The 25272-nt window shown below is 47.3% G+C and overlaps 1 protein-coding gene across 1 annotated transcript in view; it reads left to right on the top strand.

The window, feature by feature from the left end:
• Positions 1 to 25272, top strand: part of ABCA1 (ATP binding cassette subfamily A member 1) — a 119367-nt gene that overhangs the window by 55293 nt on the left and 38802 nt on the right. Inside the window, exons 9-26 of the mRNA XM_007953759.2 lie at positions 248 to 364; positions 4745 to 4942; positions 5735 to 5940; positions 6683 to 6859; positions 8404 to 8626; positions 10421 to 10642; positions 11903 to 12107; positions 12739 to 12852; positions 15012 to 15183; positions 16151 to 16282; positions 17216 to 17358; positions 17628 to 17765; positions 18189 to 18409; positions 19833 to 19905; positions 20836 to 21038; positions 22182 to 22230; positions 22388 to 22501; positions 23591 to 23739. Of these exons, the coding sequence (XP_007951950.1) occupies positions 248 to 364; positions 4745 to 4942; positions 5735 to 5940; positions 6683 to 6859; positions 8404 to 8626; positions 10421 to 10642; positions 11903 to 12107; positions 12739 to 12852; positions 15012 to 15183; positions 16151 to 16282; positions 17216 to 17358; positions 17628 to 17765; positions 18189 to 18409; positions 19833 to 19905; positions 20836 to 21038; positions 22182 to 22230; positions 22388 to 22501; positions 23591 to 23739 (2856 nt within the window). The remainder of the gene's footprint in view (positions 1 to 247; positions 365 to 4744; positions 4943 to 5734; positions 5941 to 6682; positions 6860 to 8403; positions 8627 to 10420; positions 10643 to 11902; positions 12108 to 12738; positions 12853 to 15011; positions 15184 to 16150; positions 16283 to 17215; positions 17359 to 17627; positions 17766 to 18188; positions 18410 to 19832; positions 19906 to 20835; positions 21039 to 22181; positions 22231 to 22387; positions 22502 to 23590; positions 23740 to 25272) is intronic.

Raw genomic sequence — 25272 nt, 5'->3', positions numbered from 1 at the left:
CCTCCTGGCTCTTCTGGGATTGTCAGAGTGAGAACCTCCAGGCTGATTCAGATCAGAGCTGACTGTTGGGGACCAGCCCCCTGCCTGGGGGATTTGAATCCCAGCTGCAGGCCGGCAGTTCTGGGGGATGGGGAAGCGCTGGCCAAGGGCTTCTGTGATGGAACACCTCTTCAGGAAGCAGCTGAATTGCTCATAGTCTGCCTGTCCCTCCTTTCTCTGCTGCCGCTGGCTCCCCACCTGACCCCAGGTGAACAAGACCTTCCAGGAACTGGCTGTGTTCCACGACCTAGAAGGCATATGGCAGGAGATCAGCCCCAAGATCTGGACCTTCATGGAGAGCAGCCAAGAAATGGACCTTGTCCGGGTGAGTGACCCTCTGATGGCTCTGTGCCTGTGAGTGCCAGACAGATGAATGCCAGTCCTCTCCCACAAGTGACTGGTGAGAACTCTTGACGTTTAACCTGTATAGACATACTGAGCCTCGGGCATGGCTCCAGGGCTGTCACCTCCAGTAGTCTGCCTCATGGTGCACAGGTAACACTGTTCTGGGCATGTTGACAGTAATGTCGCTAGTGCTCAAATGAGAGTTTCCTAAGGAAATTAGCAAGGGCTGGTGTTTGGAACAGGGGTTGGTTATTGCAAGGTCCCAGCTCCATTTTGTTTGTGGCTATAGCCCTTGAGCTAACCACAGCATCTCATTCAGCCTTCCTGGGTCTCAGGTCTTAGAAAGAGGTGTAGGAACAAGAGCATGGCCTTGTGTGTAGTTTGGTCTGAGACACCTGCTCCCTAAGGCACCGCGTGAACACGGAGCAGCCGTTACCACATGGTGGCAGAGGCCTCTCTACAGAAGGTTGCACCCGTGTCAAGCACTGGAATTGGGCTCTGGCCCAAATGTCTGTCACTCGCCTCTTAGATCACTTTTCCATAATACCAGCTCAGAAATATAAATCAAGCTCATTAATCTTTTACTTAATACATAATGGAACTACATGAAATTTATATCTGCACCTTTCTTGCTTTCAAGGATGAAAATTGGTCTGTGATGTCCTCTGAGTTAGTTTTATTCAGTTTCTTCTTTCTACAATAGCAGAATAAGATCACACAGTCTGCCCTGACACATGGGGGCTCTTAAACACAAAAGCGTTAGTTTTGACTTGCTCGGTGACCTCTTACAGCTGGCGATGGAAACCATGATGGTTAGTAAACACCACTCGGTGGCGCCCCCTTCAGGTGGCACATGCCCTGCCTGCCATACCTTAGCTATGCCTCTGCAATGGAGGGGAATGACACTTTGTGTTTCTGAGCCACTGAAAAGGGATAAGTGCTCTAGAGACAACTGGATTCGAGCAGAGGAGTCTGAACAAGAACAGGATGTCTCCTGTGCTTGAGCCTGAGTGCTGTTTAATCACATCCTCCTGCCCTGGGCTGACTCAGACAGTCAGGGGAGAATTTCCCATCTCCATGGGGAGAGAGGCCCCTTCTTCTGTCTCTGCTGCCGTTGAGAAGCAAGAGAGGATTTTGTCAGATTTTTTGTCTTGGTACCTCATCGCTCTAAGGGACAGCTGGGTTTGGGAGCCCGACCCTACCTGGAGGGAACACTCCTGAAATTGAGGACCATCCCCAGATCCCCAGGGAGACAGGATCCCGAGGAAGAAGGCTCTGGTGATAGGGAAGCCAACATCTTGTTGCACTAGTCCTGTTACACATTGGCAGAATTCTTAAATTGGGGCCTTTTAAATTCAAAGGCTTTGAGTAAGGAGTTCTGGTGGCGTAGTGCCCAAGGCATTTGACTGCTAACCAGAAGGCTGGCGGTTCAAACCCACCAGCCACTCTGTGGAAGGAAGACTGGGCAATCTACTTCCATAAAGCTTTACCACCAAAAGGGGTCACTGTGAGTTGGAATTGACTTGATGGCAGTGAATTTTGGTTTTGAATGAGAGAGACATGAACAATCATTCGAATGGCATTATTGAATCACTACTGGATGAGAAGAATAACTTGTGCTTCATGTGTGGACCTCTGCTGGGCTCCAGGCCCTCCTAGAGATTTGCATGATCCAGCCACGGTATTGTAGACCCAGATGTGGTCTTGGGCCTCTCTTGGGATCCGTCTTTATAGTGCTTGGCCATTTTCTCTTTGTCTCAGTCTCAGAGGATCACAAGGGGCCCTGTGTTGTTAGTCTGTGGAGAGATAGATGTTTCCCTACTCTGGGAGAGTAGTCTTGGGCACTCCAGCTGCTCATGGGGAGGCCCTTGTAGAAGTGGCATTGGCATTCATTCAGAATCCTGCTGGGAGAGGAAATGTGGGAGCCTGGGTTTGCAGGGTCACTGTGTCATGCTCAGGACCCTTTACTTTAAGCTGTGGGGACCCTGAAAGGGTTTTACGCAAAGGAGATAGAGACACATTACTCTGATATGAAGAGGACTTGAAGTAGGACAAGGTAGACAGCAGAGACCAGAAGGGAGGCTACTCAATTGAGTGACTGAGAGGCCTGAACCCAGCACTGACGGAGGCATCAGGCAGGAGGTGAAGCCTGGTACTGGTTGGTGCACAGGTGAGAGAGGGAGGCATCTCGGAGGATTCTTGATTTCTGGTTGGGTGGATGGTGGGCATGTTCAGCAGGCCAAGGGATCTCAGAGTCTGGAGTGCAGGAGGGTGGCGAGGCTGGAGACGCAGACTGGGGGTGGCCACCTCTTCCAGCCGCCTCCTTCTCTCTTATTAAGGAGTGTTTAACTCCATGAGCTTGGGCTTCTCCCTCCTTGATCCCCCTGCAGCCTGGTTTCTGGTACCTGAGCGATTCCTGAAGCTCCTGCTTCTGCTGTGGTCCCTCTTCCCTCTCTGCTGCCCCTGGCTCTGTCCACATTCATTGTGTCACAATGCAGATCTAGGGCATTTCTCTCTCCACTCACGGAACCCACTGACACCCACCTGCTCTCTTTCCTGAATGGCTCTTGGCCCCTCATCTCAAGGTCATGCTTTCTCTCAGGGTGCACCCCCAAGGGTGGTCTCAGACCTCCTGGCCCCTTCAAACATTCAAGAATGACCACATGGTCAGTGATCTCACTGGGCGCATCTTTCTGCCTGTTCTTCGGGGAGACAGTGCCCAAATGCCACACTGGGCAGGATAGACCTCACCCTAGTTGTCACATCTGTCACTCTGCTCTTACTTGTTCAGTTGCAGTGTACAAATAAAATTGCTAACCTAGACCCCTGTGAGAAACACTTTGCAAAGCACAATTTTGTATCTGTTATTTTAACAAAAATAAATACACATCTTACTGATGACAGTTTAGATTATTGCTCCCTGTTGGAAAGCATTTGGAGTAGAAATTTTAAGAACCAGGAAAGATGTGCTGTCCTGTGTGCCTCTAGGAAAGGGTCCTATAGAAATAATTTCAAAGAAGTCATTATATGAGTGAAAATGTTATTGCTGTAATAATTGTTATTGTGAAAAATTCAAACTAGCATAAATGCTCAGCAGTGTGGGAATGGTTAATGAAATGATAGTACTTTGGAAGGAGCTCTGATGGCGTAGTGGGTAAAGCTTCCAGCTGCTAACCAGGTCTGTTAACCCACCAGCTGCTCTGTGGGAGAAAGAAGAGGCAGCCGTAAAGATTTACAGCCTTGGAAACCCAGTGGGGGTCGCTATGACTCAAATTGACTCAATCACAGTGGGTTGGGTTGGGTTTGGGGTATAGGCTATAAAATCATTATGCTGTCACTGAGATAATAAATTCAAAAGCCACATGGAGGGAAAAAAGAAAAAAGCTTATGAGGTAAGTGAAAACCTGACTGCTTTAAAGAGTAACAGTTTGCAGACCACTGGAGAGTCGAGGTTGGTGTTTCCTGCTTGGATCTCTAGCAGGAGTTGGGTTGCTGTTCCTTTTCCAGGAGCTGAGTTTGAAATTGCTCTGTCTGGCTCTCTGCCCCAGTCGCTCTCGGTCTGCTGGTGGAAGACCGGACTGATGTGTACTTCTCCTCTTCGTTGGCCTATTGTTGAACCAGATGGCTAGGGAATGAGAAATGGGAGATAGGCCTCTTTTGGGTCATGGCCCCAGTGTCCTGCAAGTGGGAAAGGTTACAGTTTATTTGGTTCAGCAGCAGTGTTATTTTCCTAAACTAGACAGTAAAAGTGAGATTGTCTTAATTCAGTCCAGAGATACAGCATCATTGACTGGGTGTCAGAAGGTAGCATCGTGCATTAGGGAAGTGCACTAGAATCAGAGGGTCTAGGCTTCCAATCCTGGCTTTGTTATTTACTGGCTGTGTTACCTAACGTTTGGGACTTAACTTCTCTGAGCCTCAGTGTTCCCATCTGTAAAATGGGAAATATTAAAAATGTCTTCCTTCTAGAGTTGGGTGGCAAGTAAATGAGACAAGGCAGGGCAGTCACTCAGCACAGTCACTGTGCAGAGTAAACATTATTGTTGGCTTTGTTGCTATTGTTAATACTGTTAAACTGAACTATTTGGTATAATGCAAAACATATGGACTTTGGATTCTGGAAGCTCTGACTTTGAGTCCCAGGTCCTCAACTATTAGCATTTGGATCCAGCCTTGGTAAAACATCACATTCTGTTTTCAGTCTCAGTCTTCTCACCCACAGAATGGGAACACTGCTGGCTACCTCACAGTTTTCTGTGAAAATCAAAGACACAATGTATGTGAAAGGGTTTATGAATGATAAAGTCCTCACCATGGTTTAGTTGGTGTTAACTGCTGTCCTTTCTCACTGCAATGGCAGACACTGTTGGACAGCAGAGGCAATGGCCACTTTTGGGAAGAGCGGTTGGATGGCTTAGGCTGGACGGCCCAAGACATTGTGGCATTTCTGGCCAAGCACCCAGAGACTGTCCAGACTGGTAATGGCTCTGTGTACACCTGGAGAGAGGCTTTCAACGAGAGTAGCCGGGCAATCCAGACCATATCTCGCTTCATGGAGGTGAGCTTCTGTTTCGTGGGTCATTTGGAAAAGATACACGGCTTCTTTCTCTAAGATGTTGCAATAAATAAAGTTCGGTCAGGAAGAAAGTTTAGGAATGATTTACAGTCTTACTTACAGTTGTACCTGTCAAACCTAACACAGGACTTGGTGTACAAAACACATTCAATCAATGTTAGGTAAATGATTGGACGAGTAAATAAAGAAACCTAAGTCTAGCTTTAGTCTGTCTTGATTCGGGAATGTTTCTGTCCATTGGCTTCTAGATTTGCAGGGCATCCTAAAAGTGTTCAGAGTTTTGATGCCCTGATGTTTCATGGCTCCAAAGCGTTCCCTTAAGAAGACATTATTTATGAAGCTTTTCTAACAGCTAACGCAGGACAGGTTATATTTTAAAATTTAGTTCTACAGTATTGTTATGTCACTTAATAGGGACAGATAAAAGAGTTTTTTGGTTTTCTTTGGTTTGCTTAGTTGCTGTGACACAGAATTGCTAAGAAAATGGAGGAAAATGAGAAGTGATAATCACTGTTGCAATCACTCTCCCTCCACACACACACAAAAAAATCAGTGCAAGTAACTTATCTCTAAATATTTGTAGCATTTTCCTTAAATTGCATTTAACAATCAACATGATGCATTCTCAGTTGAAGATTGGAAGACTGCATTTGGGGGGGCTAGAGTAGGAAAAAGCAATTGTGTACTTAGCACTTCTCTCTTTGGGTTGGGTCTGCCGTGGCTCTCCTTATTTTCCTGACCCCAGAGTTCTCACAAAGGCTCCTCTTCCATCAGTGTGTCAACCTGAACAAACTGGAACCAATTGCAACAGAAGTGCAGCTCATCAACAAGTCCATGGAGCTGCTGGATGAGAGGAAGTTCTGGGCGGGCATTGTGTTCACTGGAATCACTCCCAGCAGCGTTGAGCTGCCCCATCATGTCAAGTACAAGATTCGAATGGACATTGACAATGTGGAGAGGACAAATAAAATCAAGGATGGGTAAGTTCCCTCTCCTGACCTCTACCTGGTCTTGGGGATCTCGACTATAGTTATGATGAGTACAGTTACTTTATTTTAACTTATAATTTGGTAGAAATTTCAACAGAAAATAACACAAATTGGTGGCATGGTTATGGTGAAACTGGTGAACACATTGCTGGAAGCTGTTAGTATTTCAAAGGTCATAAAATACCAGTATCTTTTGAGTCAACTTTTCCACTTAAAGGAATTAAATCCAAGGAGTTAAGTCAAGGGAAGCAAAGACTTTAGGCTTCCTCACTAGCTTTATCCATTGTTAGAAAAAGGAGCCCAGAAAAGGAATGATTAAGTCATTTTGCATTTTTCCACTTGATAACATTGTTAGGCAGCAAACTGGAAAAACTATCCAGCAAATACTGTGCTCATTTTGATTAAAAAAAAAAAAAAAAAAAAAACAACTCATTGCCGTTGAGTCAGTTCCACTCATAGCGACCCCTCCTCGGGTTTCTGAGGCGGTATCTCTACAGAAGTAGATGGCCCAGTCTTCCTTACGAGGAGTTGCTGGTGGCTTTGATCTGCCAGCCTTCTGGTTAGCAGTCAAGTGCCTTAGGCACTATGTGTGTATGTCAACAGAGACCAGAAAGTATGATACAAAAATAAAAATAGTGGCTCTGTAATGTGTGGTGGGATTGTAGGTGAATTATTTTTTGTTTTTTAATTGTATGGTTCTAAGCAACATTTGATTACTTGTGTTTGGTTTTAGGTACTGGGACCCGGGTCCTCGGGCGGATCCCTTTGAGGATCTGCGATACGTCTGGGGGGGCTTCGCGTACCTGCAGGACGTGGTGGAGCAGGCCGTCATCAGGGTGCTGACTGGCACCGAGAAGAAAACTGGAGTTTACGTGCAGCAGATGCCCTACCCCTGTTATGTCGATGACATGTGAGTTACCCGTAAGCCACCATCTTCAACCAGTTAACACTGGCCCCAGGTGGGATGGAATAAAGGAAGAGTGCCAAGGGAGGAGATCCGAATGCTTTGGTTGCATTCATTTTTCATATGTGTGGTGCCGGTCCAAGATTATTTTTAAAGTTCTGTGACCATTTCAGCAAATCACATGTCAGATGTAGGTAGTCAACAGTTCCGCTGCATTACAGACATGTGCACACGCTGGTAATCCTTCCTCCTTTTTCTTCCATGGTTACTACTGCTTTCATTTTTTACATTTTACTTCCTTAGTCAAAATTTGTCCAGTTTGCAAGTTTAAAATGTTCTGTGACAAACATAAGCCAATGCATGTATGTGCTCACTTGCAAACAATGTCTGGACTTGTAAAGCTGGTCTTGTGTCATTTTGTCTTGTTCTCTCTGCATGTCCTGAATCTAATTTGGAAACAATTCCAAATAAAATGGAGCAAAGTCTCTGTCTTCAACTTTTTAGATAATCTTTTAGTGCCTGTTCACAGAGCTTCCAGGTACTCACTGGGGCAACAGTGCCTTTGAATTGAATGATTATTTGTAAGAGAAAATGGACAGGCCTCTGAAACACTGACCCCTGTCGTCTCTGCTGCTGTGAGTGTGGAGATGAAGGTGTTTGTGGGGAGGCAGAGCTCCTCCTGCCTTCACTCTCTGCTTTGCGTTCAGCAGCCTGCTTCCTCGAATGACCAGCTTCAGCCTTTACAGATAGCTAGAAAGTATCCTGTTTGCACCTCAGAAAAAATAACTGGGATTTTCCAAAGGAGGGCTTTTCTAAAGGCTCCCAAGGGTTACTCTAAAAAGCTTGTCTAAAGATGGGAGTTAAGAAGCATTAAGAGCCTTTACATATTGCCACGAAACCCATAAGAGGTGAAGCTGGGACTTGAACCTCAGATCTCAAGGTCCACATCCTCTGGCCTGTCTACTTCACGGCACAGCATTTCCTATTCTAGTTTGGAATCTGAAATGTTACTGATGAGAGCTACCTGAAGGATGTTTCTGCACTATCTGTGCTAAGAGTTCTGCTGAGCAAGTCAATAGTGGATTGACCTTGGAGATGTTGAAATTTTATGAGAGAATGATTTTTTTTTATAGTACTTTAAAAAAACCCAGATTCAGCTTAATGACATCTCATAGTTACCTAATTACTGATGCAGGCCTCCAAAGAAATCATGCCTGGCAGGTATCTAGTTTCCATCACTCTGTTGCACGTCTCTTGAAGCATTCTGTAACTTACACATTTCAGGGATCAGAGGGCCTGCCCTTCTTTGGTTCAAATGTGCTGTTTTCTTTGTTTTTCATTTTCATTTTTAAAGTTGATTTATTGTGATGAAAATATATGTAACACAGCATTTGCCAGTGTACCATTTTTTACGTGTACAGTTCAGTGACGCTGAGCCCACCTTCAGGTTGCGCAGCTCTCGTGTTGTGTTTTCTCTGAGTCATTGACTGGCCCCTGAGCCTGGCTGATCTTTGTCTTCACCTCTCCCCCACCTTGCCGGGTACCTGCAGCTTCCTGCGGGTGATGAGCCGGTCCATGCCGCTCTTCATGACGCTGGCCTGGATCTACTCCGTGGCTGTGATCATCAAAGGCATCGTGTACGAGAAGGAGGCGCGGCTGAAGGAGACCATGCGGATCATGGGGCTGGATAACGGGACCCTGTGGTTTAGCTGGTTCATCAGCAGCCTCATCCCTCTGCTCGTGAGCGCCAGCCTGCTGGTGGTCATCCTGAAGGTAAGGCTGCCTTGCACCCTCCTGCCTGTCGGGGAGCTTCGGAGCAGCCCAGCACAGGCGAAGTGAGGAGATGGGCCTCTGTGAGGGGCAAGGGCCATATGTATGTGCTGTATCTTCTAATGCCCTCGTTTGACATCTGGGGAGAGTGAGGCTCAGCAGGGGCTGTGACTTACCCAGGGTTAGGCCAGTGGGTTAACAGCTAAGCAGGCCAAGAACTCAGGGCTCTTGCTTCCTGTGTAAGCGCTCTCTTTATACTATGCTTTCGACCTGGCAGTGGTTCATGGCAGCAACTGACAGCTTTTCATTTCCTGAGATGTACTGGGTGACAATCCTTCCTGACAATTAGAACAACTATTACTAGAGGATATATGTTGTCGTTCTCTGGCAGCAGAGGCTGAGACCTGATTTGGTGTAGGGCTAGTTATTAGGAATCGACATCTGTGGCAGGAGGAGGAGGAAGCAGGTTTGGGCAGAGGGAGAGGTCGAACTGCAGTGCTGGGCCAGCCAGTTGGAGCACCCTGCAATGTGCGTGTCTACTTGAGTTCTCTCAGTTAGCTGAGATGGCTGGGCCTTTGTGATCCACACCCCACCCCCCCAACACCCATCCAGGTTTCCCTCCTAGGACTCCCAACCCAGCCTTCTTAGTCATCACTGGATGTGGGCTGCCTTGGGTGGGGTGTGCCCCAGGGCCAGGTGGCTCTCTGTAGTGGATGCCTGGACAAGTCCTTACTGGAAGGGAAATCTGGGCAGTGCATTTCTGTGTCCACTTTGTGTTGTAATATCCTTATATACCAGTTTTCCGACTCATGGCAACCCCTCTTTGGGTTTCCGAGGTGGTATCACTACAGAAGTAGATTGGTCAACCTTCCTTCCGAGGGGTGGCTGGTGGGTTTGAACTGCCAGCCTTCTGGTTAGCAGTCATATGCCTTAGGCACTATGCTACCAGAGCTCTTTTTTTTTCCATATACCAATTTTATTTCCCTAGTCTTTCTTTTAAGGCTGTATCATATACAAATAAATGTTTTTGAAGAGTAGGAACTAACACTTGCTTTAATACTAGTTGCATTTGTTATGAGTAAGTGCTTACTAATTGCCAAGTGCTGTTTAAAGCTCTTCACATACAAGGTAATGGGGCTCAAGAAGGTCAAGGGCTTTACTAAAGTCCCACAGGTAATGAGTGGCAGAGCTGGGCTTTAATGCAGGACTTGTGAATATGAAATCCCCAACATGCTCTGATATCTAGCCAGAAGGGGCCAAGCTTTTTGATACAGAGTTCCTGTGGCTGGTGTATGAGGGAGCTGCTTGGGGACAGCTATATCCTGGTGGGTCCTGCTGAAATGTACCCCCCTACTAGTGATAACACTCAAAAGGTAGCTGTGTCTGCAAGAGTAATGCAGAATCCCTGGGGGCATAAGATTGCTTGGTCACTTCCTTGGCTTTTGGAGGGAGAAGTCACATGGGACACCACCTCCCACAACTCCTCCAGGTGGTAAGAGCCATAGTCCTTATAAAAGGAGAAACTGGATAATATTTCCTGCTGGAGAATCAAAGAGCAAAACTGTTGATTGAGATGGAATAGAAAACCCTAGACTCTGCTCTGTTCCTGACTCCGGCACTATCTGCTGCATAGTCTTGGGCAAGCCTTCCTTTCTCTTGGCCTTGGGTTCATCATCATGAATGGCATTGGTCCCTCACATCGTCTTAAGATGACTGTGATTTATTTCCGCACAGATTGTGCAAGGGTGTGCTTGGGCTGGTCCCTCCAGCCCGTTTAATGGGTCTCTTCCTTCCCAGTTAGGAAACCTGCTGCCCTACAGCGACCCCAGTGTGGTGTTTGTCTTCCTCTCCGTGTTTGCCGTGGTGACCATCCTGCAGTGCTTCCTTATCAGCACGCTCTTCTCCCGAGCCAACCTGGCAGCAGCCTGTGGGGGCATCATCTACTTCATGCTGTACCTGCCCTACGTCCTGTGTGTGGCATGGCAGGACTATGTGGGCTTCACCCTCAAGATCTTTGCCGTGAGTAACTCTGGCCTATGTGCAGCAGCACCCCAGGTGTCTGACTTGCCCCCTGTAATCTATGAATAGAAGCAGCAAAGTTGAGCACAAAAGAGGAGTCTCTTTCCCATGGAACTTGACCTTCAGTTCTAGATTCTAAGCTCCTTCAAGGCAAGGGTAGTTCCTCTCTGGTGCTCCCAGTGGCTGCTGCTTGAATTGAAGGGAATTTTACAGATGGCCACAGTGCATTGTGAACCTGGCTGTGAACGAATGGCTGGGGGAACTTCCAGAGGAGCAATTTTAGGTTCTAGATGCTGTTTCCCCCCTTTATCTCCTAGCCCTCTTGGCCATGTGAAGCATGCCACGGAGTCATGGCCCACAGAGAACTGAAAGCTGTTGGAGTCAGGGATGGCTCCTTGCTTTCCGTGTGATCACTATGGTGTTTTAGCATAGTGGCTAAGGCACTTGACTGCTAACCAGAAGGCTGGCGGTTCAAACCCACCAGCCACTCCTCGGAAGGAAGGTTGGGCAATCCTACTTCCGTAGTGATACTGCCTCGGAAACCCAAGGAGGGGTCGCTATGAGTCAGGGCTGACTCGACGGCACATAACAACAACAACAACAACAACATTTTCTAAGGTGAACAAGACTAAGGAGCAGGTGCCCCAGTTCCCCACAAGTCCCTGACTTGGACATTTCTTTCCCTTGTACAAATGAGAGGCTCTTGAGGGTGTGCAGGTCCTCCTAAGAGTTGGTTGCCAGCTGTCACTGGGTCACCTGGAAGGAAAGCTGAGAGTCATTCCATGCTAGGAGCTCCAGGTGCCTCAGTCTGGGCCCCTGTGACATCAGCAGCCTTAGACAGGATCCCCTGAGCTGTCTCTAGCTGAGCAGGGAGCCTGGAGACTCTGACGGATGACAGTGTGTGTGTGTGTGTGTGTGTGTGTGTGTGTAGGAGGTGGGATTGCTGAGCCTCTGGGACATCTTTGGAAGCATAACATTCTAAAAGTATTGTATTCTATCACAGATACATTTCTGAACTGTGTTGTGTGTGTAACGAACGGTTATATATAGAATTATTTTATATGCTGCAAGAGAGCCTTCACCCCTAAAGGGACCCTGTAGGTGAATATTTCCACAACCTTGCACTTGATTCATTTGGGAAATGCAGATTTCTCCAGGTGTCTAGGATGCCTTCAGGTATCCTACAGGTTTGCATTAGAAGCGATAGAAAAGTGAAAGAAACGAGAAGACGGATCAGTGACATCTGCCTCTTTCTCACAGAGCCTGCTGTCTCCTGTGGCTTTTGGGTTTGGCTGTGAGTACTTTGCCCTTTTCGAGGAGCAGGGCATTGGTGTGCAGTGGGACAAGCTGTTTGAGAGCCCTGTGGAGGGAGATGGCTTCAACCTCACTACTTCGGTCTCCATGATGCTGTTTGACACCTTCCTCTATGGGGTGATGACGTGGTACATCGAGGCTGTCTTTCCAGGTACTGCGAGCTTCCACACTGCTGTTGCTGAGAGGACATAGGGAGCACAAGCACTGGTACTGACTGGCAGTCATTTCTTGAGTGCGCTGGGCCAGGCATTGTGCACGTCAGTGTATTTCATCCTGACAGTCCTCCAGGGTAGGCACTGTTCTGGCCACATCCAAAGGCGAAGCTGCCATGGATAATATTCATATAAGATCAGCACATGGAAGAGTGAGGTTTAATTATATGGTTCACCTTCTGAGTTATCTCTAGGGAAATATACATGAAATATTTATTACCCGTACCTGAACTCGCTGCATTGAATATGCTATTTCGTACCATATAGACCTGGGTTCAGATCCTTCACTTACTGACTGAGTGACCTTGGCAGGTTACTTACCCTTTAGTTTTCTCTAAAATGTGCATCACACATGCCTCATGGGCTTGTTGGGAGGATGAAGTGAGGCGCAGAATCTACCTGGTAGCTAGCAGATCTCAGCAAATGCTGCTCCTTCTCTCTGAACCTCCCTACCAGTCTGTCCCTTCTCCGAAGGGCTCGGGGTGTCGAGGAAGGAGTGGGTCTGGATGGGATGCCCGAGGAATGCTGGGATGGAGCAGAGCTTGACTCACACCTGTGCTTTGCTTTTAGGCCAGTATGGACTTCCCAGGCCCTGGTATTTCCCTTGTACCAAGTCCTATTGGTTCGGCGAGGAAAGTGGTGAGAAGAGCCATCCTGGTTCCAGCCAGAAGGGAACATCAGAAAGTAAGTGCTGCTGGTCTACCTTCCTTTAACCCTAGTGCCGCCACCCCCACTGACAGTAGGGTGGATTATGGATTTGGCCCTTCAGTCTAAGGCCACTCTAGGGGCAGTGAAACACAGGCGACACCCGTTTCCAGATTCTCCCATACCATTTGTGTTCAACGCTGTTGACTTATCAAAGAATCACTCTCTGGGCCTCTGAGGGACGTTGCCTTTGTTCTCTTGGCCTCTGGGAAGGTGGCTTTTGATCACTGTGTCTTCACCCCTCCCTCTGGCCTCCCACACACATTTCTCATGCTATCATGACTGGCTACAAGGGCGAGAGAGGGCCAGCAGTGACTGTGGGGCCATAACCTCACTGTCTCCCTTTTTATGGTGACACCTGTGAGTCGTGTGGGCTGGCATCAGGTGGCTGCCACAGAGCTCAGCCTGTGCTTCTCAGTGTTATCACCCTTCGTTACCCAGAGACCCAGGCCTCCCCTGGCTCCTGACTGCAGGTAGAGGTGCCCTGTTGATCAGAGGCTCTGCCCTGTGGTTGCTTGCTTGGGTTCTTGGAGGGAAACCCTATCTTTGTACTCAGTGTGACTTCCTGAGTGATTAATAAGTCTCTCTTCTGCTGACCTCTTCTCTGCCCTTTCCCCAGCTGCCATGGTGAAAGTAGACTGTTTCCTAGCATGGCACCCTGGGCTCTTGACAGCCTGCCGGTGCCAACCATCCAGCTGCTTCTCCTGCTGTTCCTCACTCTGCGCTACATCCTCTTGCCACCTGACTCCTGTTCAGTCACCTAGAATTGCTCAGGATTGGTGGAACATGTCCTGTCCTTCCCTACGCTACCTCTGTGCTTTTGTATATATACACCTTTTCCTCTTATAGGAAAACTCTTTGTCCAACTTACCTACCTTCCAAACTCCTACTCATTTTCAAAGATCTGGTTCAAATGTCCCCCTGCTTGAGCAGCCCTCCTAGATTCCCAGGGTAGTCACTACTTTCTCAGAGATTCCATGGCATTTTTCAAGTGTTTTATTTTGAAATAATTGTATATTCACAGAAAGTTGCAAAAACTTATGGGGGTGGTGGTCTCTTACACCCTCTGTGAAGTTCCCCTCAATGATACCACCTTGCATAACTATAGTGTAAATCAAACTCATGAAACCCCTTGGTACAATGCAGGCTTTCTTCAGACTTCACCAGTTTTAACACACACTTCATAGTGTGTACATATTTAATTCTGTGGAATTTTGTCACATGTTAGATTGTCCACAAGGCTGGCAGTTCAAACCCACCAGCCACTCCTCGACAGGAAGACTGGTTCCATAGAGATACCACCGGGGAAACCCAAGGAAGGGGTCACTAAGAGTCATAACTGACTCAACGACAGTGAGTTTGTTTTTTTTAAGATTGATGTCACCATTGCCACAGTCAAGAAGCAAAACCACTAACCTGTTCTTCGTGTCTATGATTTTGTTATTTTCAGGATGTTATACAAATGGAACTTTATTATATGTAAGCTTTTGAGATTGGCTTTTTTCACTCAACATTATTCCTTTGAGATCCATCCCAGTTGTGTGCATTAATGGTTTGTCCCCCTTTGTTGCTATGTAGTGTTCCACAGTATGGATGTACCATAGTTTTGTGGAATTTTTTGATGTTTTTTTAAAAACACAGCTTTTTTAGCATGCTGTGTATTTAATTGCTTGCCAAGTGTTTGTCACCCAACAGACCCTTAGTACTCTAAGGGAAGATGTTGTATCTCCTTTATCATTGTGTCCCCATCACAGCACTAAAACCAAACCGAAAACCAAACCCACTGCCATTGAGTCGATTCTGACTCATAGTGACCCCCATTGGGTTTCCCAGATAGTAAATCTTTATGGAAGTAGATTGCCCTGTCTTCCTTCCATGGATTGGCTTTGGGGTTTGACCCACCAATCTTCTGGTTATCAGTCAAATACCTTATACACTGTGCCACTAGAACTCTTTATCACAGCACTAGCACCCAGATATTAACAAAAATAAATAATAGTATCCTGTCTGCCTGCCTATGAGACCAAATATGGCCATGGAGAGCAGGCAAGTTGAGTACAAACACAGTCCTCTGTGTCCTTACGGTCTTCCCATCAGTATTTTCTGTGGGTTCATTCCTTTCTTCTCTCTTCTCACAGTCTGCATGGAGGAGGAGCCCACTCACCTGAAGCTGGGAGTGTCCATTCAGAACCTGGTGAAGGTTTACCGTGATGGCATGAAGGTGGCAGTCGATGGGCTGGCACTGAATTTTTATGAGGGCCAGATCACCTCCTTCCTGGGCCACAATGGAGCGGGGAAGACCACCACCATGTAAGAAGATGGTGTGGCCCTCACAGAATCCACCCTGGGAGGGATCCGTGGTGCAGCTAGAAATTCACACCTAAGGAAATTGTATTGGTGACCGGGAACATGAGCAGAGCACACTGAAGATAATGTGTCAAAATATTATCTAATTACGAGAGTGCTTGCCAGCTGTTTATTATTTCTTCTGCCTGAAGCAGATTTTTGGCCTTTTGATGACCTTTTCCATTTAGTTCTCAGAATCGTGCTGTGTTCCTAGAAACTGAGACCATGGTGGCTCTGAGATGGGTTCTCTTTTTGAGCTGGTGTGGTCAGAACTGTGAAGCAAGAGTCTGGGAAAAAGAAGTAGATATCTTGGAGGGGAGGTGGTGATTTCTAGGAACCCTGTCTCTAAGCAGTTGTGAGGAACAGTTGCCCTCAATGGGACCCACAGGACCTTGTAATGGGCTGCTTCAGAGGTAGCAAGGGCCATAAAACACCCACGTTCACTTCGCTGGCTTTTAATATTGTCCCTCAACCATTCCAAAGGGTATGTTGGTGGTGACATTCATGTCTTGTTTTTCTTTTCTTTTTGTTTGGACTTTCAGTGTGAAATCAGTGTATTTGGAACATTGCAGATAAACAAGGGCACTCAGAAATCCTACCACCTAACATGAGAATTATTTTCATCTTTGAAAAATTTGTTTTGGTTGTCCATTTTTGTTAGATGGTTTTAAGCACACAAAATGTATGTTTTAAAGTGTACTTTGCACTGCAAATTGGAATCTTCATTTAAAAAATGCACTAAAATTGCCATTTCCAACACACGGGCCTAATCCTATGCACCCTAGGGCCCTCTTGGGTCCATTAAGAAGGAATGGAGAGTGAAAGGGTGGCAGTCTCTGCCCTGGCTGCCCTAGCTCTGCAGCCTGGAAGGGAGCGTCTACAGGGAAGGGGAGCAGAGCCCTGACTCCTTTGCTTTTTCATTTGTCCTCAGGTCAATCCTGACTGGGTTGTTCCCTCCCACCTCGGGCACCGCCTATATCCTGGGGAAAGACATCCGCTCCGAGATGAGCGCCATCCGGCAGAACCTGGGCGTCTGTCCCCAGCATAATGTGCTGTTTGACATGTGAGTACCAGGACCACACTGAGAAGCGCACTCCCTCTGGATGTGGGTGCCGTGGAGCCCTGGGGAGCCAGGGACCTTGCCAAGGGTGTTAGGCTTTACCTCCCTGGGCACTTGGAGATCTGGCTGCCCTTCGACTTTTGCAGCACTAGGAGGTGGTGAATTGTTGGTGGAAGATGATGTATCAGTCCGGATGGTGGGTGGGAGTCAGGGAAGTGACCATCTCCAAGATTATTGTCCCGGGTCTTTGGGCCCACCCTCTGCACCCTTCCTGATGCCTTGTGTATCTCTAACATTCAGACCTGGGGGTACATCAGGGCCTTCCAAATGATGGCTATGGCCTTATAGTCTCTGCTCACCGCAGTTGTTCCCACTCAGGCTGCTCATTCAGCAAGTAGGGTCTCCACGGAGCCCTCAGGGTGGAGGAGAGAAAGCCCTGAGCTGTATGACCTTGACCAAAGCCTTTCCTGCTCTGGGGCCTTAATTTCCTCTTATCTAAAGTGAATGGCTTGGGCTCTTGAGTTCGGGGGCCTTCCTTCTCTGCTTCGGGTGCTTTAAGTTTCAATCGGGCTGCTCCAGGTTCATGCTGAATGAGCTTCGTGGTTGATAGGGCTCCAGGGAAAACCCTTTGCGTACTGTTTGGTGGGGACGTGGAAGTTAAAGCTGCAGTTGTGTCTGATGCACGGGGGCCAAGTCTTGCTTGGATTGGGTTGGAAGTGACCTGTCACATTGCAGCTGTGGCTTCCCGACCTCATGAGGTTGCTCGTGTTGTTCCACCTTGAATCCTTCCTCCAGATGAATGTCTAAGAGGTTGCTAAAGGAAAAATAAATAATAAATAAGCTCCTCCTCTCTTCCATTCTGAGCCAGAGGCACTGTGTTGTGGTGCATCCTGCAGAGGACACTGGCCCTGAGTGGACTGCTTTTCTGTCCCCCAGGCTGACTGTCGAAGAGCACATCTGGTTCTATGCTCGCCTGAAAGGTCTCTCTGAAAAGCACGTGAAAGCAGAGATAGAGCAAATGGCTCTGGATGTTGGCCTGCCACCCAGCAAGCTGAAAAGCAAAACAAGTCAGCTATCAGGTGAGGCCCAGAGCTGCCTCCCCGCTGCCTCGACTGCTCCCTCCCTACACCACACACACACAGACACACACACACACATATACACACACACTCCCAGAGGGAAGAACTGCAGCGGCCCCATCCCAGGCTGGGTGGTGGTTGGGTGGGTAACAGAAACATGCCCCTGACTGTGTTGTTCCCAGGTTGGCACATCCATTGTCTCTCACTGCCTGTGCCTTTGTTCCCCGTTTGGGGCTGGGTCCTGGAGCCTGTTCCTCTTGCTCTTGTAGGTGGAATGCAGAGAAAGCTGTCTGTGGCCTTGGCCTTCGTGGGGGGATCCAAGGTTGTCATTCTGGATGAGCCTACAGCCGGCGTGGACCCTTACTCCCGCAGGGGCATATGGGAGCTGCTGCTGAAATACCGACAAGGTAGCTGATGTGTGTTAACTCTGAGTCAGGGGATGGGAGGGAGGAGGGGCTCTTGAGAAGATGGCTGCCTCTCCTGGCAGCTCTGGCTACAGCAACAGAATTACTTCTCAGGTTCCTTAATTATTAAAAGTGCTTACCTCTTAGAGGATTAAGTTAAATGAGAATGCATGTAAACTACTTAGCACACTGCCTGGTGTACAGCAGGTCCCCAAATACATGCTGCTGCTGTAATTTCCATGAGGATGCCATCCGTAGCTGCAGTCGAGGCTTTGCCATGCGAGGGGTCGTGGCCACACAGGGTTGAGGAGAGTTTCCAGGTCTCTCTCCCATGCTCCCCCCTGTTAACGTCCTGTCATTGCTGCCACTGCTGTCGGTGAGACCTGGTAGGCCCCATCTGCCCACGTCCTTGTGTTTGCCTGGCAGGCCGCACCATCATTCTCTCCACACACCACATGGATGAAGCGGACATTCTAGGGGACAGGATTGCCATCATTTCCCATGGGAAGCTATGCTGTGTGGGCTCCTCCCTGTTCCTGAAGAACCAACTGGGAACAGGCTACTACCTGACTCTGGTCAAGAAGGATGTTGAGTCCTCGCTCAGCTCCTGCAGAAATAGCAGTAGCACCGTGTCATACCTGAAAAAGGTGAGTTGCAGGCCAGTGCTGGGGTGTCGCTGGGTCCACGGAGTCAGAACTCATGGGCTGTGACGGCTTGCCTACCTCTACCCTGTCCCACCATGGGGGGCAGCTGTCTTCCTGCTCTGGTCTCTTTGGAATTGCATCAGAACTCATACATGGAATGCTAAGGAGACTTCCATTCCTGTTGTGATGTCTCTGTTGAGTCCCACATTCCCCCTCTGTGGAAGCATGATGAGTGATGGAGAAGGTCCTTCGAGGACTTCAGTGTGTCGAACAAAAGAGACTTGCCAAGAGTTAAGAGCTGTGGCTGAAGAATGCCTGACCGTCCTTGCTCATGGCACCTTTAAATCTCATTGACTTTAAGTTTTAAACCACAAAACAATGAATATTTATTAAGTCAGACATTCTTTCTAGCAGACTGTGGGCATAAAATAAAATAGTTATAACTCACTGCCGTTGAGTTAGTCCCAACTCATAGTGACCCCTCCTTGAATTTCCAAGGCGTTATCTCCGTGCAAGTAGATTGCCTAATCTTCCTTCTGAGGAGTGGCTGGTGGGTTTGAACCGCCAGCCTTCTGGTTAGCAGTCAAATGCCTTAGGCACTACACCACTCTTTCTGTAGCATTGTTACCATTGACAGAGTGTTTTTGAAATCTACCATCTCAGTTAACGTGTAGAACAACTCTGGGAAGGAGGTATGATAATCCTTAACCTAGAAGTGGGAAGTGAAGCTCGGAAGGATTTGGTAGCTTGTTCAAGGTCCCCCAGCAGGTAAATCACAGAGTGTGGGACCAGCACTCAGTGGCAGGTATGCCTTCCTCTGCACCACAAAACCCGCCTGAGATCATTTTGTTTGTAAAACCAATAACACCCCTCTGCCTGTGACATCAGAGTCCTTTCATGGACATCCTGCAGTCATCTGCATCCCAGCCTTAGACTTCTATCTACTTACTGTTGAACTACCATCTTGTTACTCACGGTGTGGTGAGGGCGAGAACATTAGCATCACCTGGAAACTTGTTATAAATACAGGAATTTGGGTCCTAACTCAGACATACTGAATCAGAACCTGCAATTTAACAAGGCCCCCAGCTTATTAAACACATTAAGCCTGAGAAGCACTGAACCAGCCAACTGGCCAGGTAACTCCCATGCCTGAGACAGCTGGCGAGTGGCTGGTTACGTGATTCATCAGGGAGCACAGTTCTGTTGATGAGTCTGCTTCCCAGCCCCAGGAGGTTAGGCTGTCCACAAAACTGACCTGTGTTAAGCAGTGACTGCTGAAGCCAGGCTGCCCATTTGCATGCTTGACAGGAGGAGAAGCCTTTTGCTCCATTTCTTACAAGACAGAGCCCCCTCCAGCAAAGGTAGTGGTGGCTGTACCTTTGCTTGGCCCCTTATGCATTCTCACCTCCTTCTTTGCCATCAGGAGGACAGTGTTTCTCAGAGCAGTTCTGATGCTGGCCTGGGCAGCGACCATGAAAGTGACACGCTGACCATCGGTAAGCACTCTGGGGTTTCTCATTCAGGTGGAGCCTGAGCTACACCCAGCTGGGGAGAGTGGAGGCAGAGGAGGAGAGGTGCAAAGGCTGGTGGTGCTGACTCAAGGTTTGCCGCTGGGCTGGGGCTGGGTGGCTGTGGGAGCGGGTCCAGCTTGGTGGCAGGGTTGGCTTACTGCTTGCTGGGGAGCCTGGCGCTTGCTCTGGGAGCTGGCAGATTGCTGAGACATGTGGGAGAGCTTTGGAGGTACTCTCAAGGGAGTGGGTCCATCTGGACATTGGAGATGCTGAGGGTCTGAGGGCCAAGCCAGTAGGTGTGTGTGGGGTGGTGGGATATGAACTCAGTACCTAAGGAGAGTGCAGCAATAGTCTTCATATTTCGCTCAGGAGATGTGTACAGAGGCAGATGTCACCAATAGCACATATGACACCGAAACCCTTGACCTGGCCATCTTTGCCCAGTCCTAATGGCTGGTTTTTCCCAGGAAGACTGCTGTTTCCATGATCTGTTTGATGAATCCTCTTTTGAGGTAGACAGGACTTCTTTTAAAAGTTTAGGGAAGAGTGAAAGCTCTTTAATGTTTCTTTGGTCACATTTTCCATTGAAGCTGCCTAGAGTTGCAGGAATAGACACCAGACTTTCATCCTTAGAAAGTCATTCATTCATTCATTCATTCATTCATCCATTTGCCATGCATTGAGTATCTACAGTGTGCCTGGCTTTGGTGAGACAAAGGGGTAAATAAGACTTGGTGCTTGCTCCCAGGAACTCTCAGGCCAAAGATAAACATGCAGAGTGACTTACACGTGTGGCATGTAGTGTAGGACAGTAGGCTTCTGAGGAGTGGGTAAAGGGAGAAGACAGGGACTGGCTGGCCCTTGCTTTGTGGCCTCTGAGCTGACTGAGCCATCCTTGTCCTCTTGTCCTTGCAGATGTCTCTGCTATCTCTAACCTCATCAGGAAGCATGTGGCTGAGGCCCGGCTTGTGGAAGACATTGGGCATGAGCTGACCTACGTGCTGCCCTATGAAGCTGCCAAGGAGGGGGCCTTTGTGGAACTCTTCCATGAAATTGATGACCGACTGTCAGACCTGGGCATCTCTAGTTATGGCATCTCAGAGACCACCCTGGAAGAAGTAAGTTAAGTGACTGAATGTCAGAGTGTAACAATGCCAACAGTTCCAAGGCCAGCCGCACAGACTGCATTCCTAATGGGAGCAGGATCACTGTGGGGCTGGTCTCTGTGTCCTCAGGTCACTGACATCTATGTAACATTGGACCCCTTGCTCCTTAAGATTGTAGTAGGAGATAGCAGGAAAGAAGCATTAAGATTGTTCCCTGGTGGGGTCTGTCACAGCCAGGTGTCAGTTGGACTCCCATGCGTGGGAAGTGGTAAGATGTATGGAAAATATGTTTGTGGAAAGTACTGAAGCTTGGAGTATTTTGTTGTTTGTAATTTTAAAATAATCATTGTAACTTCATTTATTCCTCACAGGAAGATGAGAAAATTGACGCTCAGAGATGCTGGGATCTCCCACATTTTTGGGCTTCAGAACCCATGCTCTGTTGTACAGCAGTGCCTCCCTTTAGAGACAAAATGTCACAGTCTGGAAGGGATAGAAAAGTTGTCTGGCCCAGTAGTTCCCAAGCTTGACTATGTAGAATTGTCTGGGGGATCTTGTAGACAATAACAATTTTAAGGCTCAACTCCAGGGCCTTTGAGTCAAATTTTCCAATGGAAGGGTCTTGGAGTCTGTGTTTTTGTTGCATGCTTCCTAGGTGACTTTCATGTATCTAGCAAAGTCTGTAGACTAGAAGTCTGGTCCAGATTCTCCTTTGATGTTTGAATCCCTGCCATACATCTGCTCTTGAACGTTTCCAGTGATAAGGCACTCATTGCCTCCTGGTCATTCCACTCTGTATAACTTACCACAGTGCTGACCTGTTCACAGATTTTGGGGCACAGACCTAGAAGAAGCCACTTAATTCATTCCCTGTAGGTTCAGAGCAAAATTCTTCTGCTACTGTGTTCTCATGTCATAGCTTTAATTTGAAAGTGATTGCCTAGATTGATAGCTCTCAACACTGAGGAAGAAATGGTCTGTGGCAAAACAGCCTCTCTCCCAAGTGACTTCCATAAAGTGCTATAAATCAATGTGGCTTCTACTTTCTCTGTTTAAGGGGCTAACAAGCCATTCAGTAATGTCGTAACCATGGCTATGACGGCTACTCTCATAATGTTGGTGTGTATAATGTTCTCACCTGCTCTTATTTTTCAGATATTCCTCAAAGTGGCTGAAGACAGTGGGGTGGATGCTGAGACCTCAGGTAAATGAGTGTCTGGGAGCAGCTACACCCTTTGGGTGATGCCTCCCGCAGGCCACTGCCTTGGATCACCAGTATTAGGTGTTTCCATTCTTGTTTTTAGTGGAGACTGTTTGTTTTATTCCGAATAACATGTAGAATTCCTTCTCCTGCCCTTTAGATGGCACCTTGCCAGCTAGACGGAACAGACGGGCCTTTGGGGACAGGCAGAGCTGTCTTCGCCCATTCACAGAAGACGATGCCATGGATCCCAATGATTCTGACGTAGACCCAGGTCTGTTCAGGCAAAATGCGTACTGTTGTTTGAAAGTAAACTGCCCTAGGTGGTTCTCAGGTGGTTTGTTTTGTTGCCTTTGGCCAGGACGGTAGAGCCCTACAAGCTACAAAGGGAAGTAAGGAAAGGCGAAAAGCCACTTTCCCATTTTGAGGTGTTCCTTTAGTCACACCTGAAAGAGTCCATCCTCGTCACTTTTTTCACTGAGCTGAGTTCTTTCTCTCAGGATCCATGTAAAAACGTGGCCCCTAGCCCCTTGGAACCCATTTATTTATTGTCTTTTCTGGAGGGTTCCAGTTCCTACATTAGAGATTTAATTGTTGAATAAATACTTGTTGAAAGGATGAATGATTTTGAAAGCGCCAGAGAGGTGAATTTATTTTTATGGTTCATGATACCTTGGACTTCAGTATTTGGGGTGTGTATGTCCCTGTGAGTCTGAATGGAATGGAGGGGGAGGCAAGAAGTCTAACAAACATTGGTAAGATGCCAAAGTACCTCCATTAGGAATCATTAGTTTAAGACAAGTACTTCTGCAAAATCTTTAAGGAGCAAATCTTTTTTTCCCTCCCAATGACATGTCATGTGAGTGTACATCTCTTCATGATCTCCTTGACATCATACGTTGTTGGTACTTAGATATTGTTTGAAATGTATGTCACCTTTTTACTAAAAACATAATAGATGAGAGACAAATTTCCATTGTATGTTCTCAAGTATGTCAGCACACATACATGGACTGTTTCATAAAATATTTTCTAAGAAATTGAGGGTGAGTTGATTGATCTGAATGACTTGCTATGACACCCGTTACATGTGGACATACCTCCTCAGTTGTGTCAAAGTCCCCTTGTTTTTCTGCTCCAGTCAGATAAGAACTGAAAGGCAGAGGCTGCTGCCATTGGATATTTTGGTTCATAACTTTTTCTTGGACATGGATTTGTCTTGAAAGCCTTTTACTTGTAAGATACATTTAGTTTCAATTGTAAGCCCCCAACCAAGATGGTTGCTGAAAATGTTGGTGGGTGGGACATGGCGATGTCAAAAGTGCCTAGGGTGATAGGTGACCTTCATGTTGGCTTCCTGCAGAATCCAGAGAGACAGACTTACTCAGTGGGATGGACGGCAAAGGCTCCTACCAGGTGAAAGGCTGGAAGCTCACACAGCAGCAGTTCGTGGCCCTTTTGTGGAAGAGGCTGCTGATTGCCAGGAGGAGTCGGAAGGGATTCTTTGCTCAGGTGAGAAGTGCTGGTTACGGCTGGGAAGTTGGGCTTCGTGGTGGACTCCAGGCTGCCTGATCAGCCAGGTCAGGGGACAGCGTCGTTGTTAGGAGGTGGATGCAGGCTGCCTAACCAGCCAGGTCAGGGGACAGCGTCGTTGTTAGGAGGCGGATGCTGGGCCAGGTGACCTGGGTTTCTGTCCCAGTCCTCCTCCTTCCCAGTTGTGTATCTGCTGGCACCGTACTTCTCCGTGCCTCAATCTCCTCATCTGTGAGATGGGGTTGATAATAGTACCCATGACAGGCTTGTTAGGAGATTAAAGCATTATTCTTTGGTCTTAATTTTAATAGTCTTGTAGAAGAGACCTAACAAGGAGAAAGTTCAGGAAAACTAGTTGGGCAAGTTATTTTTTGTATGTTTTTTTAAAAAATTGTAAAATGTTTTACAAATTTTTTGGAACATGTATGATGTTGTGCCCAGATGCACTTGACATAAGAATTTATTGGAGATTCGATTTTTCTCTATGGTGTTGTTTAACTGAAAACTGATAGAAATGGTAGCCAGAGAGATCAGGATATAATTGGTAGAGAGAGAAGGCTGTTAACACTATTGCCTGTTTGTCAGAGTGTGTGTACGTATTCACTTGGTGGTGGTTGTTGTTATGTGCCATCGAGTCACACCCGACTCATAGCAACCCCTCCTTGGGTTTCTGAGGCGGTATCACTACAGAAGTAGATTGCCCAACCTTCCTTCCGAGGAGTGGCTGGTGGGTTTGAACCACCAGCCTTCTGATTAGCAGTCAAGTGTCTTAGGCACCATGCTGCCAGAGCTCCTATTCACTTGGTTAGGAGGGAAGAAATGATTTCACTTGATAAAAATTGATAAGGATAGAGGAGGGTCTGTAGAGATTCTTCCCTGGAGACTGCAGGTAATGAGAAGAATGTGAGTTTGGAGCAGACAGGCCGCAGTTTAAATTCTGGTTTTGTTACTTATTGGCTGTGTGACATTGGGCAAGTTATGTAGTCTCTGAGCCTTGGTTACTTTGCTTGTGGATTGGTGACAGTGATTAAAACTATTTAGAGCTGTAATAAGGATAAAAGAAGTAATTCTCATTACAGTATCTTCCAGCAGGGTTATTCACTAAATGATAATTTTCTGCATCAAAACCCTAGGATACTAGAACCAGGGGTATTATTGGAATGTTCACGTTATTTAGAGATACATTTCTTAACAGTAAATGGAAGGAGCTTCGAGTTTACTTAGGAAATGTTGTTGTTTGTTGTTTTTTGCCGTTGAGTCGGCCCCGACTCATAGTGACCTTATTCTTCTCAGAGAATGGGTGGGAAGTTTGAAGAGGTTTAAGGATGGCCATGGTTTTTGAGGCATTCGTAGGAGACACTGACTGCTGCTGTTTTTCCTGGGTGCCATTGCTGTAGACTAGTATGATCAGAGTATAAAAACTACTCAGTTATCTCAGTCCACAGATTACGAATGAAAAACTGAAGCCAGAGGGACGGTGACTCCGTATGGGCACACTAGTAATAGAAACAG

Source organism: Orycteropus afer, unplaced genomic scaffold, assembly GCF_000298275.1.
Source record: "Orycteropus afer afer isolate SDZICR_OR568_19922 unplaced genomic scaffold, OryAfe1.0 scaffold00410, whole genome shotgun sequence".
Classification (NCBI taxonomy): Eukaryota; Metazoa; Chordata; class Mammalia; order Tubulidentata; family Orycteropodidae; genus Orycteropus; species Orycteropus afer.
Note: the sequence above shows the minus strand (reverse complement) of the source record. Positions and strands in the feature narration are given on the sequence as shown.